The sequence below is a fragment of the Triticum dicoccoides genome, chromosome 4B, assembly GCF_002162155.2.
Source record: "Triticum dicoccoides isolate Atlit2015 ecotype Zavitan chromosome 4B, WEW_v2.0, whole genome shotgun sequence".
NCBI classification, from domain to species: domain Eukaryota; kingdom Viridiplantae; phylum Streptophyta; class Magnoliopsida; order Poales; family Poaceae; genus Triticum; species Triticum dicoccoides.
The window spans coordinates 545340064-545357524 of NC_041387.1; the positions used below are offsets into that span (position 1 = coordinate 545340064).

Here is a 17461-nt window from a genome sequence, read left to right on the forward strand (position 1 = left end):
TTATTCAGCTTGAACTGTTGAAGTTCTTCTTGCATGGCTTGAATCCATTCAGGTTCCATAAAAGCTTCAGCAACTTTCTTGGGTTCTGATATTGACACAAATGAGAAATGCCCATAGAAATTTGCTAACTGTGTTGCTCTTGAGCGAGTAAGCGGACCAGGCGCATTGATGCTGACAATTATCTTCTCAATTTGTACTTCATTTGCAACACGAGGATGAACTGGACGAAGACCTTGCTCATGCTGATCATTGGCATCATTGGAAGTATTATCTTCGGTCTGAGCATTGTCTTCAGGTTGGTTTGGTGCAGAAATGATAAGTTCCTCTTCAGGCTGTGCTTCAGAGGGCATGATCTCACCAGTTCCCATCAACTTGATAGATTCACAGGAAGGAGCTTCATCAAGTGTACTTGGCAGAATTTCTCTTTGTGAACCATTGGTTTCATCAAATCGCACATCCACTGTTTCAATGATTTTATAGTGGAAGAGGTTGAAGACTCTGTAAGAGTGTGAATCCTTTCCATAGCCAAGCATGAAGCCTTCGTGAGCTTTGGGTTCAAATTTTGACTTGTGATGGGGATCCTTGATCCAGCACCTAGCACCAAAGACTCTGAAGTAGCTGACATTTGGCTTCTTGCCAGTGAGGAGCTCATAGGATGTTTTGCCCAGAAGCTTATGGATGTAGACACGGTTGATGATGTGACAAGCTTTCTTGGTGTCTTGGTGTCTTGTACTCATCGAGCATTGTGCGAGCCATCTCAATAAGAGTTCTGTTTTTGCGCTCAACAATGCCATTTTGCTGTGGTGTGTATGGAGCAGAAAATTCATGAGTGATTCCCATTGTATCCAGATAAAGATCAAGGCCGGTGTTCTTGAATTCAGTGCCGTTATCACTTCTGATATGCTTGATCTTGACGCCATAGTTGTTCATTGCTCGATTGGCGAATCGTCTGAAGACATCTTGTACTTCAGTCTTGTAGAGAATTATGTGCACCCATGTGTATCTTGAGTAGTCATCAACAATGACGAAGCCATAGAGACACGCCGTTGTTGTGATGGTGGAGTAATGGGTAGGTCCAAATAAGTCCATGTGTAGCAGCTCGAAGGGTTGAGATGTTGTCATGATTGTCTTTGAAGGATGCTTGGCCCTTGTCATCTTTCCAGCTTCGCAGGCACCACACAGATAATCTTTCTTGAACTTGACACCTTCGATGCCTATGACATGCTTCTTTTTGACGAGAGTGTGCAAGTTCCTCATGCCTGCATGCCCCATCCTTCGATGCCAGAGCCAGCATTCTGAAGCTTTTGCAAGAAGACATACGGCAAGTTTTGGACCTGCTGAGAAATCTACCATGTATAGATCACCTTTCCTATACCCTTCAAAGACTAGAGATTTGTCAGATTCCATTAGTACAAGGCAACGATATTTTCCAAATATCACAATCATATTTAAGTCACAAAGCATTGAGACAGACATTAAGTTGAATCCAAGGGATTCAACAAGCATCACTTTATCCATGTGTTAATCCTTTGAGATTGCAACTCTACCTAGACCCAATACTTTGCCTTTACCAGTGTCAGCAAATGTGATTTGACTCTTGTCGGATGGACGTAAGGTTGAGTCCATGAGAAGACTTTGATCACCAGTCATATGATTAGTGCATCCACTGTCAATAATCCATTCTGAAGCTTTTGGTGACATGCCCTACAGTGCAGTTAGGAGGATAGGCTTCACAATGTATGTTGTGAAGCATAAGCATTTGATGCACACTTGGATTATCACAGCATAGATGAAAGTTAGCACACAGTATGACAGGTAAGTGATTCATATGTGGAATACATAGTAAGTCATTCTATCATGCGTCCCTTTATGTTTTAGATCCCCAGCAATTATATCGGAAGCCATTGATTGCTGGCTGGAGACCACATTCTGCAAAAGAGAGTTAATTCTTCTTCACCACCCACATTTTCAGGGGTGGCTTAGAAGCAATGAGTCTAAGTGCAGCATCTGAGAATTTCGGCTTTGAAGCCCTAGCAAATAGCCTTGCAGGAGATGAATGATACTCATGTGAATAAGCAGAAAAGTTCTTAGTTCTATGAACATAGCGATTTGAAGACACGCGCTCATATTCATGAGTCTGAGTATGATTTCCCTGCAAAGCATTGGCGTTAGGGTGCCTCAAGTGAGTCCTGTGTTCGTAAGTAGCCATTGGACCATATGATGCCTTTGGTCTGGGGTTTGTCTTCTTCCCTGGTGGTGTCATGATGACATTCACTGGAAGATTCTCAAGGCAGCTTTTGGGAACCCAGATCTTCTTCATAGGAGGTCCATTCCTGCAGTTAGTACCAATATACCTGGCAAACACTTCACCATTCTGATTTTTGAACAGTTTATAGTTTGCATCAAAGGATTCATCAATGATAATAGGATTAGCACAGGTAAATCCAGATAAAGTAGATGGATCCACTGAAGGTTCCTTTGCAGCAACCCATGTGGTTTTGGGATACTGCTCAGGCTTCCAGTAGGAACCATCAGCATTCATTTTCCTCTCGAACCCAACACCCTCTTTCCTAGGGTTTCGGTTCAGAATCTGCTTTTTGAGGACATCACAAAGTGTCTGGTGCCCTTTCAGACTTTTATACATCCCTGTTTCAAGCAATGTCTTTAACCTAGCATTTTCATCAGAAATAGTAATGGTATCCTCGGAAGAGGGGTTAGTTACCACATCAGTAGTTGAAGACAGGGCAACAGTAGCAGCAGTGGAACATTCAGCAATAGAGGTAGCGTTATCACGCTCAATTCATTTTAAGCATGGTGGTTCAAATTCATCCTGAGCGGGACTGATCTGTTGAGCACGAAATGACTCATTCTCTTTTTGAAGATCTTCATGAGACACTTTCAGTTTCTCAAGCTCTTGCTTCCTTTGAAGATAATCATAGGAGAGCTTTTCATAAGTGGTTGAGAGCGTCTCATGAAGACTTTAAAGTTCTTGATACTTAGCATGAAGATTTTTTATGTCTTCAACTAAGGACTGTGAACGTGTCATTTCTGCGTCCAACAGGTCATCGCTTTTGTCTAACAGTTTTTGAGTATGTTCCATAGCCCTTTGTTGTTCAGTAGCAATTTTAGCAAGTGTTTTGTAGCTGGGTTTAGATTCACAATCAGAGTCATCTTCACTTGATGTTTGAAAGTAAGCATCGCGCGATTTTACCTTGGAACCGCGTGCCATGAAGCAGTAGGTGGGAGCAAGATCGTCCTTGTCATCATCAGCGTTGGTGTGGGAGTCATTGTCTTCAGTGTTGAAGATGGACTTTGCGATGTAGGCTGTGGCCAGAGCCAGACTTGCAACGCCAGAGTCGGACTCAGCTTCAGATTCCACCTCTGCCTCCTCAGACGCAGACTCCTCCTCTGAATCCATTTCTTTGCCAACAAAAGCACGAGCCTTGCCAGATGAGCTCTTCTTGTGAGATGAAGACCTTGATGAGGACTTGGAAGAAGACATTCGAAGATTTCTTCTTCTTCTTGTCATCGGTGTCATATTCCTTGCTCTTCTTCTTCTTCTTCTCGTTGTTCCACTGAGGACACTCAGAGATGTAGTGCCCAGGCTTCTTACACTTGTGACATGTTCTCTTCTTGTTGTCTTGAGTGGAAGCTTCATCATTTCTTGAACTGGATCGTGAAGACTTTCTGAAACCCTTCTTCTTGATGAATTTCTGGAACTTCTTCACAAGCATAGCAAGCTCCCTTCCAATGTCTTCAGGATCGTCAGAACCGCAGTCAGATTCTTCTTCTTCAGATGAGGAAACAACTTTTGCCTTCAAAGCACGAGTTCGGCCATAGTTGGGGCCATAGATATCTCTTTTCTCAAAAAGATGGAACTCATGTGTGTTGAGCCTCTCAAGTATATCAGACGGATCGAGTGTCTTGAAGTCAGGACGTTCTTGTATCATGAGGGCAAGGGTGTCAAAGGAGGTGTCAAGTGATCTCAGCAGTGTCTTGACAATTTCATGCTTGGTGATCTCAGTGGCGCCGAGAGCCTGAAACTCATTTGTGATGTCGGTGAGGCGATCAAACGTGAGCTGGACATTTTCATTGTCGTTTCTCTTGAAGCGATTGAAGAGATTGCGAAGAACACTGATCCTCTGGTCTCTCTGTGTAGAGACGCCTTCATTGACCTTGGACAGCCAGTCCCAAACTATCTTTGACGTTTCCAGAGCACTCACACAGCCATACTGTCCTTTTGTCAGATGACCACAAATGATGTTCTTTGTAGTCGAGTCCAGTTGAATGAACTTCTTGACATCAGTAGGGGTGACACCTTCACCAGTTTTGGGAACGCCATTCTTGACGACATACCAGAGGTCGACATCAATGGCTTCAAGATGCATGCGCATCTTATTCTTCCAGTAGGGATATTCTATTCCATCGAACACGGGGCAAGCAGCGGAGCCTTTGGTTATCCCTGCAGTCGACATAGCTAAACTCCAGGTGGTTAAACCGAATCACACAGAACAAGGGAGTACCTTACTCTGATACCAATTGAAAGTGCTAGTTATCGACTAGAGGGGGGTGAATAGGCGATTTTTATGTAAGTCTTCAAAACTTGGAAGTTTCGAAGACAAACAATAGAAACAACCTAATTGATATGCAGCGGAAGATAAACTACAACAAGCAAGCCATAATCATGTATGCAATAGCATTAACGTTCGAAGATTAATAGCAGCTAGGTAGTAGGATCATGATGGAAGATAGTATGAAGCCAATCAACAATAGTAGTCAGGCAATGGAGTCAATCAGATAAGACGATAAGCAATGACTTCACGAAGACAAACTCAAAGTAAGGAGGGAAGAGATAGAACCAGTTGCTTGTTGAAGACACAGGATTTGTTGGACCAGTTCCAGTTGCTGTGACAACTGTACGTCTGGTTAGGGTGGCTGAGATTCAACTCAGAAGACCGTGTCTTCACCTTATTCCCCTTGAGCTAAGGACACTTAGTCCTCGCCCAATCACTCTGGTAAGTCTTCAAGGTAGACTTCCAAACCTTCACAGACTCCGTTCACCCGGCAATCCACAATGACTCTTGGATGCTTAGAACGAGACGTCTAACCGGCTGGAGGATGCACAGTCCTCAAGTGTAATAAGTCTTCAGGTCACACAGACAGAAAGACTTCAGTGATGCCTAACACTCTTTGGCTCTGGGTGTTTGTGCTTTGTCCTCGCAAGGATTTCTCTCTCTCAAATGCTTCAAGGTGGGTTGCTCTCAAACGACAAAAGTCGTATACTAACTCTGAGCAGCCACCAATTTATGGTGTAGGGGGTGGGCTATTTATAGCCACTAGGCAACCCGACCTGATTTGTCCGAAATGACCCTGCGTCACTAAGGAACTGACACGTGTTCCAACGGTCAGATTTCAAACACACACGGCAACTTTACTTGGGCTACAAGCAAAGCTGACTCGTTCAACTCTGGATAAGATTTGCTCTCATTGTCTTCGCTCGAAGACATAGGATTTGGGTTGAGCATCACTTCAGTCACTCTGACTTAGTTCACTTGGACCCCACTTAACAGTACGGTGGTTCCTATGACTCAACAAAGAAGAAAAGGAAACAACGAAACCACACAGTCTTCATGCTCCATAGTCTTCACGCAATGTCTTCTCATGTCATAGTCTTCAATATGAATATCTTCTCATACCACCATTATCGTCAATGTCTTCATACATTTTTAGGGGTCATCTCCGGTAGGTAAACCGAATCAATGAGGGACACTACCTGCGTTATCTTGCAATTCTCACATACGCATTAGTCCCTCAACCAACTTTGTTGTCAATACTCCAAAACCAACTAGGGGTGGCACTAGATGCACTTACACATTGAAAGAATAAATGTTTTTTTATCTCGTCGTGATGATAAAGGACACATTGAGGACTTCCATGCCAATTCCTCTTAATAAGGTTATATTTAGTAAGAATGACTCTGCGACGAAGATACCATGCGAAGATTTTATACTTAAGAGGCATCTTCATCTTCCAGATCTTCTTCTTATTATCCACTGACACATCAGATTGGATTAGTGCTCTATACATAGAGTTCACTGAGAATTGTCAATTTCCACGTAAATCTTTTTAAGGAAACAATTTATAGTGGATAAGTAATCTTCTAAAACAAAAAAAATATGTGTCTAGAACACATCTAGATGTATCATAGTTATTGCACATCTAAATGACTTAATCAAACTAAAAAGGAAAAAAAGACAAAAAAAATGCTCGCACGAATGTTCGCGTAAAATCAATGATACAGGATTTAGATGCGCAATACTTAGGACACATCTAGCAAAACAGAACAAAAACAGGGGAACGAGATAGGGAGAAGAATTGGAAGTTTTGGGACCGGGGGTCACACTGGCTGGTTTAGCTGCAACGGGAGGGGCTAAAGATGCAGCAGCAGCAGCCGAGCCAATCATCGAGGAATCAGTGAAAGTGCTGGCCACCGAGATGCATGTGGCCAGCTTTGCGAGCATTGTCCATGGCAGCACTAGCGCACACCCATATATAGCACCCAACATCTCAATCTGCATCTTCACGGCCGCACACACGCATCCCGCCTCCGAGAGAGAGCGAATTTTCTCTCGAGGTCGGGGGCTCATATGTGCATGGGTGTCGTCTACCTCTCCCCAAGAATCATATCGCAATCCACGACGACCGTGACTCGTCGCCGGTGATGTTTACGCCAGAGGAAATCTAGAGCAACCAGACGCCCGCCCGCCCGCCCGCCTCGCAGTCGATCGTGTCACCTCACCCTCGAGAGATACTCTCTCTCTCTCTCCATCTATCCAACAACAAGAGCCCCCCTTTAAGACCAAGGAGGAGGGAGTTCCCCCAAACACTTCAGTTACCGTCCGTCATTCATGGAGTCGTCGTCCGCCGCAGCTGTCGAGACGGCCGTCACGGTGCCGTCGCCGTCGACATTCGACGTGTCCAGGCGGCCCGACACGGCCGGCCTCGTGCTCAACAGCCCCAGGCCGCCGAGCCTGCGCGAGGAGCTCGTCGGCGTGGTCGGCAAGGCGTTCCGCCCGCACGGGAGCGGCCACGGTGGTGACCGCCGGCCGCCGCGGTGGGCGTGGGCCCTGGCCGCGCTGCAGGCCGTGTTCCCGGTGCTGCAGTGGGGGAGGACCTACACGCTCAAGTCCTTCCGGAGCGACGTCATGGCCGGCCTCACGCTCGCCAGCCTCGGCATCCCGCAGGTACGTGCGCGCCACCGCCGAACGCCGTGCGACGACTGGTGACGCCATACGTGCGCGCTTCAGTTTTCTCTTCTCTTCCACGTATATGTAACAGATTGCTAGCTTTTTGACCAGCATGCACTACTGACATCAACAAGGAACATTAATTCAGTTTTTGCCTACTAGAGTATACATATCGTGATGCTCATAGTAATTAATCCACTGTGTGCAGAGCATTGGATACGCCAATCTAGCGAAGCTGGACCCCCAGTATGGCCTTTGTAAGCATCCTCACCATCACCAGCTTTTGTAATATCTTCTGAAATAATTTGCATCGCCATATTTTGTTTTCGATCCCACTGCTCCGGACTAATCCTTGTTGGTACGACGACGTGACATTTGTGGCGGCAGACACGAGCGTGGTGCCGCCGCTGATCTACGCGGTGATGGGGACGTCGAGGGAGATCGCCATCGGGCCCGTCGCGGTGGTGTCGCTGCTGCTGTCGTCCATGGTGCAGAAGGTGGTCGACCCGGCCGTGGACCCCGTCACCTACCGCACGCTCGTCTTCACCGTCACCTTCCTCGCCGGCGTCTTCCAGGTCTCCTTCGGCCTCTTCAGGTACGTACCTGCGCGCCTCTAGGTAGTAGTACAGTTATCTAGTGTTTTTTTTAAAAGTTCACATGCGGAGCAGCTCCTGCTCTGTTTTCAACGACTAACGACTGACCGAGTGTGTGACTGCATGCAGGCTGGGGTTCCTGGTGGACTTCCTGTCGCACGCGGCGATCGTGGGGTTCATGGGCGGCGCCGCCATCGTCATCGGGCTGCAGCAGCTCAAGGGCCTCCTCGGCCTCTCCCGCTTCACCAACAGCACCGACGTCGTCGCCGTCGCCAAGGCCGTCTTCTCCGCGCTCCACGACCCCGTCAGTGTCTCCCATTAACCTTCCTTCCCCTAAATTTCACTGTGCGGATTCCACATAATTTTCCAACCAGCTGTTGCCACATCAGTCTGCAGGTTTAAATCCGTAAGATTTACTAGTCATTAATCGAGCGTCTTGCTCCAACGACGCCACACTTTTACTCTCTCCGTAAAGAAATATAAGAGTGTTTAGACTAAGAAGTACTTTTCAGGCACCGATACCACACGATTGAGTGACTCACGAGGTAACAAGATTAACAGATAATGGAACAAAATAAAGTCGTTTAAGTCAATATAAACGTCACTTTCTTGTCTGCTTTTATTCATTATATGCTATACTCAGTTGGACTTATTAGATGGTTGGGAGGTTTCAAAAAAGGGATGGTCGAGGTGCTACCAAAACTTATTATGCCAGATAGAAATGCTCGTCCCTATCGTCTTCTCAGCAAATATGCCACATGATATTGGTAGCAAAGGACAAATGCGGTCTTAATTTCCCAGGCGCACTGTGACGCACAAGAATACAAGCACCATAACACAAGGCACACGCAGATGGTTGGGTCCTTTTGGAATTGTCGCCAACAAGAACAAAAAACCCCTCCTTTAAAAAAACTTTCAATCTATTCGTCAACTGTCAAGATAGCACAAAAAACAACAGAAGTAAAAATTCCTCCTCTTAATTAGCGCATACTTAATTAGATCGACTATTTTTTATTTTTTAGAAAAGGAGGATCACCCCGGCCTAGATCGACTATTTTCTGACAGAGCTCAATAATTGGATCGACAGAAATGTTAGTAGAACAATGACGGAGTAGTAGACCTCAGCTCTGATGGAACAGAGATCTCCTCTCGGTAGTTCTACTAATAAGTGCTGTCATAAGAGATTGACTAAACAGGTCCCGTGAGCAGAGCGCGGGTAGAAGAAGCCTAGAGCTCAAGACAATTTAGTCTTTCGGAACCCTTGGAATGATTATGCAACTTGACAGTAGTACGGTACCAAGCTTTAATGGACCAAGAACATCACCACATGCATGATGCATGCATGCATACTTTTTTCAGTGTTTTGGAACCCACTGTTCGGACAAATGTAGGGCGTACTGTACCTTCGTGTGAACTCACCCGACTCTGCTACTGTCTGACTGTATGTATCTAATGTGACTTCTTCTGTCCAATCAATGGCAGTGGCACCCGGGCAACTTCTTCATCGGCTGCTCCTTCCTCATATTCATCCTCGCCACGCGATTCATCGTAAGAAGAAGAAGAAACAAATTAGCTCTCCGATATCTTCAGTCACTTGCTTTACTGGATCGCAATCACTAACATGAGTGGTGGTAATCACAGGGGAGGAAGTACAAGAAGCTCTTCTGGCTGTCGGCGATCTCGCCGCTGCTCTCGGTCATCCTGTCCACGGCCGCCGTCTACGCCACCAAGGCCGACAAGCACGGCGTCAAGATCATCCGCGAGGTGCACGCCGGCCTCAACCCGAGCTCCGTCAAGCTCATCCAGCTCAACGGCCCCTACACCACCGAGTGCGCCAAGATCGCCATCATCTGCGCCGTCATCGCGCTCACGGTAACCATCATCATCCTCATCATCACGCGCAAATTCAGCCGATGTATGTTTGTTTGCACGGCGAAAATGCAGGCTGGGCTGACTGAACAATTTATTGCCTGTTTCAGGAAGCCATTGCCGTCGGAAGATCTTTCGCCACGATCAGAGGGTACAAGCTCGACGGGAACAAGGAGATGATCGCCATGGGGTTCTCCAACGTCGCCGGATCTCTATCCTCGTGCTACGTCGCAACAGGTGATCGGTCGATGCCTGTAAATCGTCTGGAAAGGAACGAAATGTGTCTGACGGACAGACGTGTTTGCTTGCAGGCTCCTTCTCCCGGACCGCCGTCAACTTCAGCGCCGGCGCCAGGTCGACGGTGTCCAACATCGTCATGGCCGCCACGGTGTTCATCGCCCTGGAGTTCTTCATGAAGCTCCTCTACTACACGCCCATGGCGGTGCTGGCCTCCATCATCCTCTCGGCGCTCCCCGGGCTGATCGACATCAGAGAGGCGTGCAACATATGGAGGGTCGACAAGATGGACTTCCTCACATGCCTCGGCGCGTTCCTCGGCGTGCTCTTCGGGTCCGTGGAGATCGGCCTCGGAGTCGCGGTAACAATCGATCGACATTGCCTTCTGCTCTGAAGGAGTATCTTCCAGCAGGTCTCTGACATTCTTAGGGCTGATCCTTGCAGCTTGCCATATCGTTTGCGAAGATCATCATCCAGTCACTCCGGCCTCAGGTGGAGGTTCTGGGCAGGCTGCAAGGAACAAACACCTTCTGCAGCGTCAGGCAGTACCCCGTGGCGTGCCGGACACCGGCCGTGCAGGTCATACGCATCGATACGTCCTTCCTCTGCTTCATCAATGCGACTTTCATCAAAGAGAGGTACCAACCAATGTGATCAAAGAAAGTTAACTTGGCATCATGTAAAGTTCGATGTGAGTGCTCATATATGTAGGTGTTGTTGATTCAGGATCATGGAATGGGTAAGGGCAGAAGTGGACACATCCAATGAGAAGGTCAGGGAGAGGGTGCACTCAGTTGTCCTTGACATGTCAAGTAAGCATCTTGCAGAGAAGTTTTACATGTGCTAGACTGATACTGAACATTCCAAAGACATATATCTGATGCATTCATGCTTCTGATCTGCAGATGTGGTGAACATTGACACTTCTGGACTTGTGGGACTGGAGGAAACTCACAAGGAGCTAGAGTCTCTGGGCATACAGGTGAAGTGATTTACTGATGATGAGCATCAAAATTGTACCTTTGTCCAAAAAGGAAATATCTCCAAGTTATTACTGGTCAAAATATCTCACTCTTGTGTTAAAAAATTGTCTGCAGATGGCTATTGCCAGTCCAGGATGGCAGGCAATTCAGAAGATGAAGCTGGCACACGTTGTTGACAGGATAGGAGAAGACTGGATTTTCCTGACAGTAGGTGAAGCAGTGGAAGGGTGTCTAACTGCACACAAGGGCAGTGCTATGGAGTGTTGAGTGTATGCTAGTAGAAATAACACCATTTGCTGTGGATTTGTATCAAGTGAACATGGTTTACACAGCTCCGCAAATGCTTACAAACAGTAACAAACGCAACAATGACAGTATGTATGTTTCCGTAGAAACCAAAGGCATTTAACTGAAGTGGTATACAGTCGTCTTTTTGTGACTATATATACTCACTTAAAATCTATATCTGTTTCTATTTCTATTCCACTATGAAGTATTGAAGTGTAAGAATAACTTTGGATATTGGTTGTTGGATTGAGCCGATCCGTCCGCTCAAGAACCATGGGCCGTTGGATATGTTTTTCAGAACACAAGAATCTTCCCCACTTACTTTTTTTCGAAAAGGGAGGCCTCCCCGGCCTCTACAAACGATGCATACGGCCACCTTTATAAATAAGCAAAAAGGTTCAACAAGGTCTTAAAATCTGAAACAAAAGTAAAGGCAAGCTCACAAAGAGCCACAATGCCAAAAACACAAAAGCCAAGAAGCCTCAACCGGCTAGCATAACAAAGATAGGAAAACTAATCGCCTATCCTATTACATGACTGTCATCCAAACCGGTTGAAGATATCCCGTGCTACCATCTCCCACCGGATAGATCCAGTAACCAAACGCTCTCTGGCCTCCGTCGGAGTGAATAACTACCACATACGGATCAGCGAGTGGCTCGGAAGATAACCTGCAAAAAATGGATATTTGTTGTTCTGTTAAAAGCCAAATCATTTCTGCAGTTCCAAATTGCCCATAGTAAAGCACATACTCCTACGCGAATGTGTCTAGCTGTTTCGGACTCTATCCCAACAAGCCACGTTCCAAATAACGTACTGACAGAATTCGAAGGAGTAATGTTAAAGGCAATGTGCACCGTCTGCCACAAAACTTTGGCCAATGGGCAATAAAAAAAGGTGTTTAATAGTTTCATCCCGATCACAAAAACTACACCTAGTAGATCCTGTCCAGTTGCGCTTTACCAAGTTATCCTTTGTTAATATGACTTGTTTATGTACAAACCACATAAACACTTTAATTTTCAAAGGAACTTTGACTTTCCAAACATATTCGGAAACTAGGAATGGCGTTAGAGTTGATAACATCCATATACATCGATTTAACTGTGAACTCTCCAGACCTAGTGAGCTTCCAGCACAACTGATCGGGTTGTTGAGATAGTTGAACCTCCATCAGTCTACTCACTAAATGAAGCCACGCTTCCCACCGGTTGCCAACAAGCGTCCTCCTAAAATGAATATTAAGGGGGATGGGCTGCAGTATCGTTGCAACATAAGCATCACGTCGTTGAACAAATACTATACAGGGACGGGTACTGAAGCATCAGTGGCGTCTCTCCAAGCCAGGTATCCTCCCAGAAGCGTGTGGTAGTGCCATTACCGATCATAGACTTTGTCCTATTGAAAAAGGCTGCTTTGACTCTCATGAGCCCCTTCCAAAAAGGCGAGTCCGTCGGTCTCACTATCACCTGGGACAAAGTTTTGGACTGCAGATACTTACTACGGATAATCTGTGCCCATGTGGCATAAGTCTCAACTGATAACTTATACAGCCACTTACTGAGAAGACATCCGTTCTTGACTTTAAGATTCTTGATGCCAAGACCCCCTTGGTCCTTTGGTCGATAGATGATATCCCATTTGGTGAGTTTGTATTTTCTTTTTAGTTCGTCGCTCTGACAGAAGAACCTGGATCGATAGAAGTCCAGCCTTTTCCTAACACCAACTGGGACTTCAAAGAAAGACAAGAGAAACATAGGCATACTCGTGAGCACCGAATTAATAAGAATCAATCGGTCTCCGTATGACATGAGTTTGCCCTTCCAGCAACTCAGTTTCTTCTCGAAGTGATCCTCGATACACTTCCATTCTCTGTTTGTCAGCTTACGATGGTGAATGGGTATACCTAAGTACGTGAAAGGTAAAGTCCCCAATTCGCATCCAAACAATTGCCTATAAGCCTCTTATTCCTCATTGGCTCTATCAAAATAGAACAACTCGCTTTTATGAAAGTTAATTTTCAACCCGGTCAATTGTTCAAATAAGTATAACACCAGCTTCATATTTATCGCTTTTACCAAGTCGTGCTCCATAAAGATGATCGTATCATCAACGTACTATAGGATAGACACACCTCCATCAACTAGATGAGGCACCAAGCCACCCACCTGACCAGCCTCCTTTGCCCTACGTATCAGAATTGCCAACATATCAACCACAATGTTGAACAAAATAGGAGACATTGGATCACCTTGTCTCAGGCCCTTGTGTGTCTGGAAATAATCTTCCACACTTACTATTCATAAGATTTCATGGTTGGCAAACATCAAAACACAAGCAATTCTCATTTGTTCTAGAATCTTGCATACTTTAATTCTCCGAATTGATTTTCTTCTACAATAGCCACCGCTCATATTTATTTTATGGGCTACATTGCACCGTGTGCGTAAATCAGGAAACATGGGCACTGCTCTTATGTGCTAGACTATTCCATACTTTAGTTTTCTCGTGCTTTTCTTCTTCTAGAAACATTGCCATTAATTCATTTTTACTTATCAATATTTCTTTTGGCTAATGGTATGACAACACCTCATAAACTACATTTATATTTGAAGATGCAGGTGCAGCTATTCTCACAATTTTCTACTCAAAATTGTACTATTTAAAGGAAAATGTGCTACATATATATTTCACATGAGTATCTCGGTCGAGCGTGCAAACCATTCGTTGGTTCACCCTTGGGAACGGGAGTGCGGCACTTGCAGTTCCATGGGAACGGGAGTGCACCACTGCAGCAGGTGCGGTTGTTGAAATGAACAATGGACGGCCGGGGAAGCCTGCCTACTCATTTGATTTAAGCAACAACTTTACACAAGAAACGACATTCTGAAGGTCACTCAAGACTGAACCCATTTCTCGCGCATGCTTCTCGCCTGAATTTTTGGGGTTGACCCTTGGATCCAATTAAGCTGTGAAAGGAACGCTTCAAGCTTGGCAATCTTGATTCCGTTTCAAGTGGACGCACCACCTTGCCTTCAAGTTATATTTGCATAAATTTGTTCTCCAACGTGCCCACTCAACTATTTTTGCGTGGCACATGCTCCACCCTTAGAGCATCTCCACTAGTCCCCCCAAGAAGCCTCCCCAAGGCACTTTTTCACCACCGGCGATTAAAATTCCTCCCACTCGTGACCCCAACAGCTCAGTTTTCGCCGGATTCGAGGAATATTACGGCCGGCGCCCGCAGGCGAAACCCAGCCCCCCGGGGGGCAGCTGGGGACGCCGGTAATATTATTTGCATGCAAAGGTCCACTGTCAGTGTCTCAACTCCCTCTCTCCTCTCTCTCTCCCTCTCTTTTCTCGGCCTACCCACGTGCTCGGCCGCACAAGCACACTCCCCCATCCCCCACCCACCGAGGCAAGCAGGCGCGCACGGTACGGGACGAGCGCGGCGAGCAGGGCGCCGGAGCTGGGGCACGGGCGAGCGCGGGCGTCACGGCGGTCGGGCGCCGGAGTCACGGCGGGCGCGGGCGTCACGGCGGTCGGGCGCCGGAGTCACGGCGGGCGCGGGCGTCACAGCGGTCGGGCGCCGGAGTCACGGCGGGCGCGGGCGTCACGGCGGCCGCGTGAGCTCGCAGGGAGGGCGCCGGAGCACGCAGGGAGGCAAGGAGCTCGTCCATGGCCCTGCTCGCGTACATCTCCAGCCGTTGGCCCAGCAGTGAGGCGGGGCGCGCGCGGCGGCCAGGCCAGGAGGCCGCCGAGAAGCCTGTGGCCGGGCGAAGGTCGTGGCCGCGCGAGGCCGGAGCCGAACACTGGGGGCGCCGCCGGCTGCTCCCCAAGTGCGGCCACGCGTTCTTGGACTCGGCGACCACGAGCGGCCGGGTCGACGCGTTCTTGGACGCCGGAGCAGTACAAAAAGGAACGATGAGGTGCCATCGGGCTCTGGTCTCTCCTCTCGCTACATCGCCAGGGCGTTGGCGGCCAGGCCAGGAGGCCGCCGAGAAGCCTGTGGCTGGGGCGAAGCTCGTGGCCGGGGCGGCCCGCGCCCGCCCGCCTGTGCGTGGCGGAGCTCGCGCCCGCCTCTGCGTGGCCGGGCCTTCGCGCCTCCGCGTCCCCTGGCTCCGCTCGCCGGCGGCCTCCTCCGTCCCCCGCGCCCTCCGGTCCTTCCGGTGCAGCGGCGTGCCATCAGCGGGTCGAAGAAGATGGGGCTCCATCTCTGCAGCCGCCGCTTGCCGGCGTGGAGCGGGCCGAGGCTGAATGGCGAATGGCGAGAAGGAGGAGCAGAAGCAGGTGGCGAGGGAGAAGGAGATGGGGTGAATGGACGGCGGCGAGGTTGGGTGGAGAGAAGGAAGAGGAGCAGGGTCATGCCGCCTCCACCTCCATGGCCGAGCAGAGGAGAGACAGAGGAGGGGGTGAGGGGGACAACGAGTGGAAAGTTTTTGAGACACAGGCTAAAATTATCGCCGGCAGCCCCCCAGGCGGCGAAAAAAATGCCTCCTGGGGGGCTCAACGGCTGGAGATGCTCTTATGCAGTATCTTTGCTGTGCACTCAGATCTGGGTTGGGTTTAGGCCTTTGGGGTTGCAAACTTGCAATGCCCCTTCCGGCCCCTCTGGAAAAGGGAATTAGGACTATGAGAGTACTGACACTGGAAAAAGATGCTGTTAGTTGTTTCGTTCAATCGGTATATAAGTCAACTTATACCGAAACAAAGAACCATTAAACGTGCCAAGTGTCCAGCTACTTGCAGCTACTCGAAGGGATCTTTATGCATATATTCTGCTCACAGGATGTGATCCGAGGTCTGTCGGACACTTGGGTGGATGAGCGTATATACAATCCTACCACCTGGATTCAAATCCTTATATGTTTGAATTCAGATTCCTTTCTTCCCTGTTAGTAGTTCCTCATAAACAATGATGGCATCACAATTCTCACTAATGTCATCAAATCACCAATAGTTCGAGTTCTGACCTCTGCAATGTTGACAGTGTTTCCACTAGCAGCTCTAGCACGGTCCATCATAAACAATGATGGCACCGGCATAGTATGTTCTTGCATTCTTGCATTTGCATGTTTCTTTCATCAAGGCTGTGAAAGTCCGATGTTAGTCTCAGTTGGATAATCAAGGAACTAAATGTCCAAGCTAACCACGGAAGACGTTTGAAATCCTTTTGAGTCGAGCATTACGCCCAGTGGCGGAAGAAATGGGGGCTCAAATTCAAAATGAAGCCCAGTGCTTGCATAGCTTTTGATCTTGGCCTAGAATACAAAATCACCCGTGTACATTTAGAATTGGAAGGTTAGTCTTCTTCATGTTTAGCAATGGCAAAAGCACTGCTATGTAATGTACCTCTAGCATGTATTTTAACGTTTTCATTTATTTTTGGAGTGCATGGATGCAAAGTTATGACTTGCGCCTTGCATTTCCATCAGAACGTCCAAGTGGCAGTGAGCACTCTGCGGTGTACTACTTGAAGCACAAGTGCAGATCCAAAAGAAACTCATCATTATCAATTCAATTATCCCCCGCAAAAAAAAAATCAATTATCAGAATGCGGTGAGCCCCCTCTGCACGCTGAATGTGGCTTAAGAATAATAGGTGGCTCTTTTGAATGCGATGGCCAGCAGGACTGCCCACCATGAACCAAGAGCACTAGAAATGACACCATGTATGGCCAGCATACAGCGGTCAAACTCACCTGAAGCACCCAAAATTCAAGCCCACTCAGACAGTGCTGTTCACCTGTGGAACGTTGGAGGCACCAGTCTGATGTGATGTGATGGAACCTTTAGGGTGTGTTTGGTAGCTGTTCCCACCCTAGCATAGTTGTTCCCATTTGAGACATGCTTAGTAGCAATGTATGTACTGATGCATGCTGAGCTGAGACTGTGTTTGATAGGCTGCATCAGACGAGACATGTTGCACAGAGACTATGTTTGGTAGCCTGTATCTGAGGCATGATGCATGAATGATTTTTTTAAAACCAAGACAAATATTGAAACAACATTTCGACAATTCATGGAACAATTCGAGCAATAAAATGTTACCACGCCAACATAATTTGAACAATGATAATATAAATAAAATAATCAACAATTAACATAACACATGATAACCTTGATTTGAAGCAGTGCATCACTAGATTCATATTACATAAGAATAATAACCATAATTCGTAGCAGTTCCCTACCCAACCCACTTTCAGGTGTTTGGCAGGGTGTATGGGCTCTTCTGGGCATAG

At 47.3% G+C, this 17461-nt stretch overlaps 1 protein-coding gene across 1 annotated transcript; it reads left to right on the forward strand.

Moving 5' to 3' along the window:
* Positions 1-6583: 6583 nt before the first annotated feature.
* Positions 6584-11410, forward strand: LOC119291379 (low affinity sulfate transporter 3-like). Its single transcript, XM_037570131.1, has 12 exons — positions 6584-7244; positions 7456-7504; positions 7635-7842; positions 7970-8144; positions 9323-9388; positions 9482-9712; positions 9820-9946; positions 10021-10307; positions 10391-10584; positions 10673-10758; positions 10852-10928; positions 11044-11410. The coding sequence occupies exons 1-12, from the start codon at positions 6909-6911 to the stop codon at positions 11194-11196; spliced, it is 1989 nt and encodes a 662-aa protein (XP_037426028.1). The 5' UTR covers positions 6584-6908; the 3' UTR covers positions 11197-11410.
* Positions 11411-17461: the final 6051 nt, after the last annotated feature.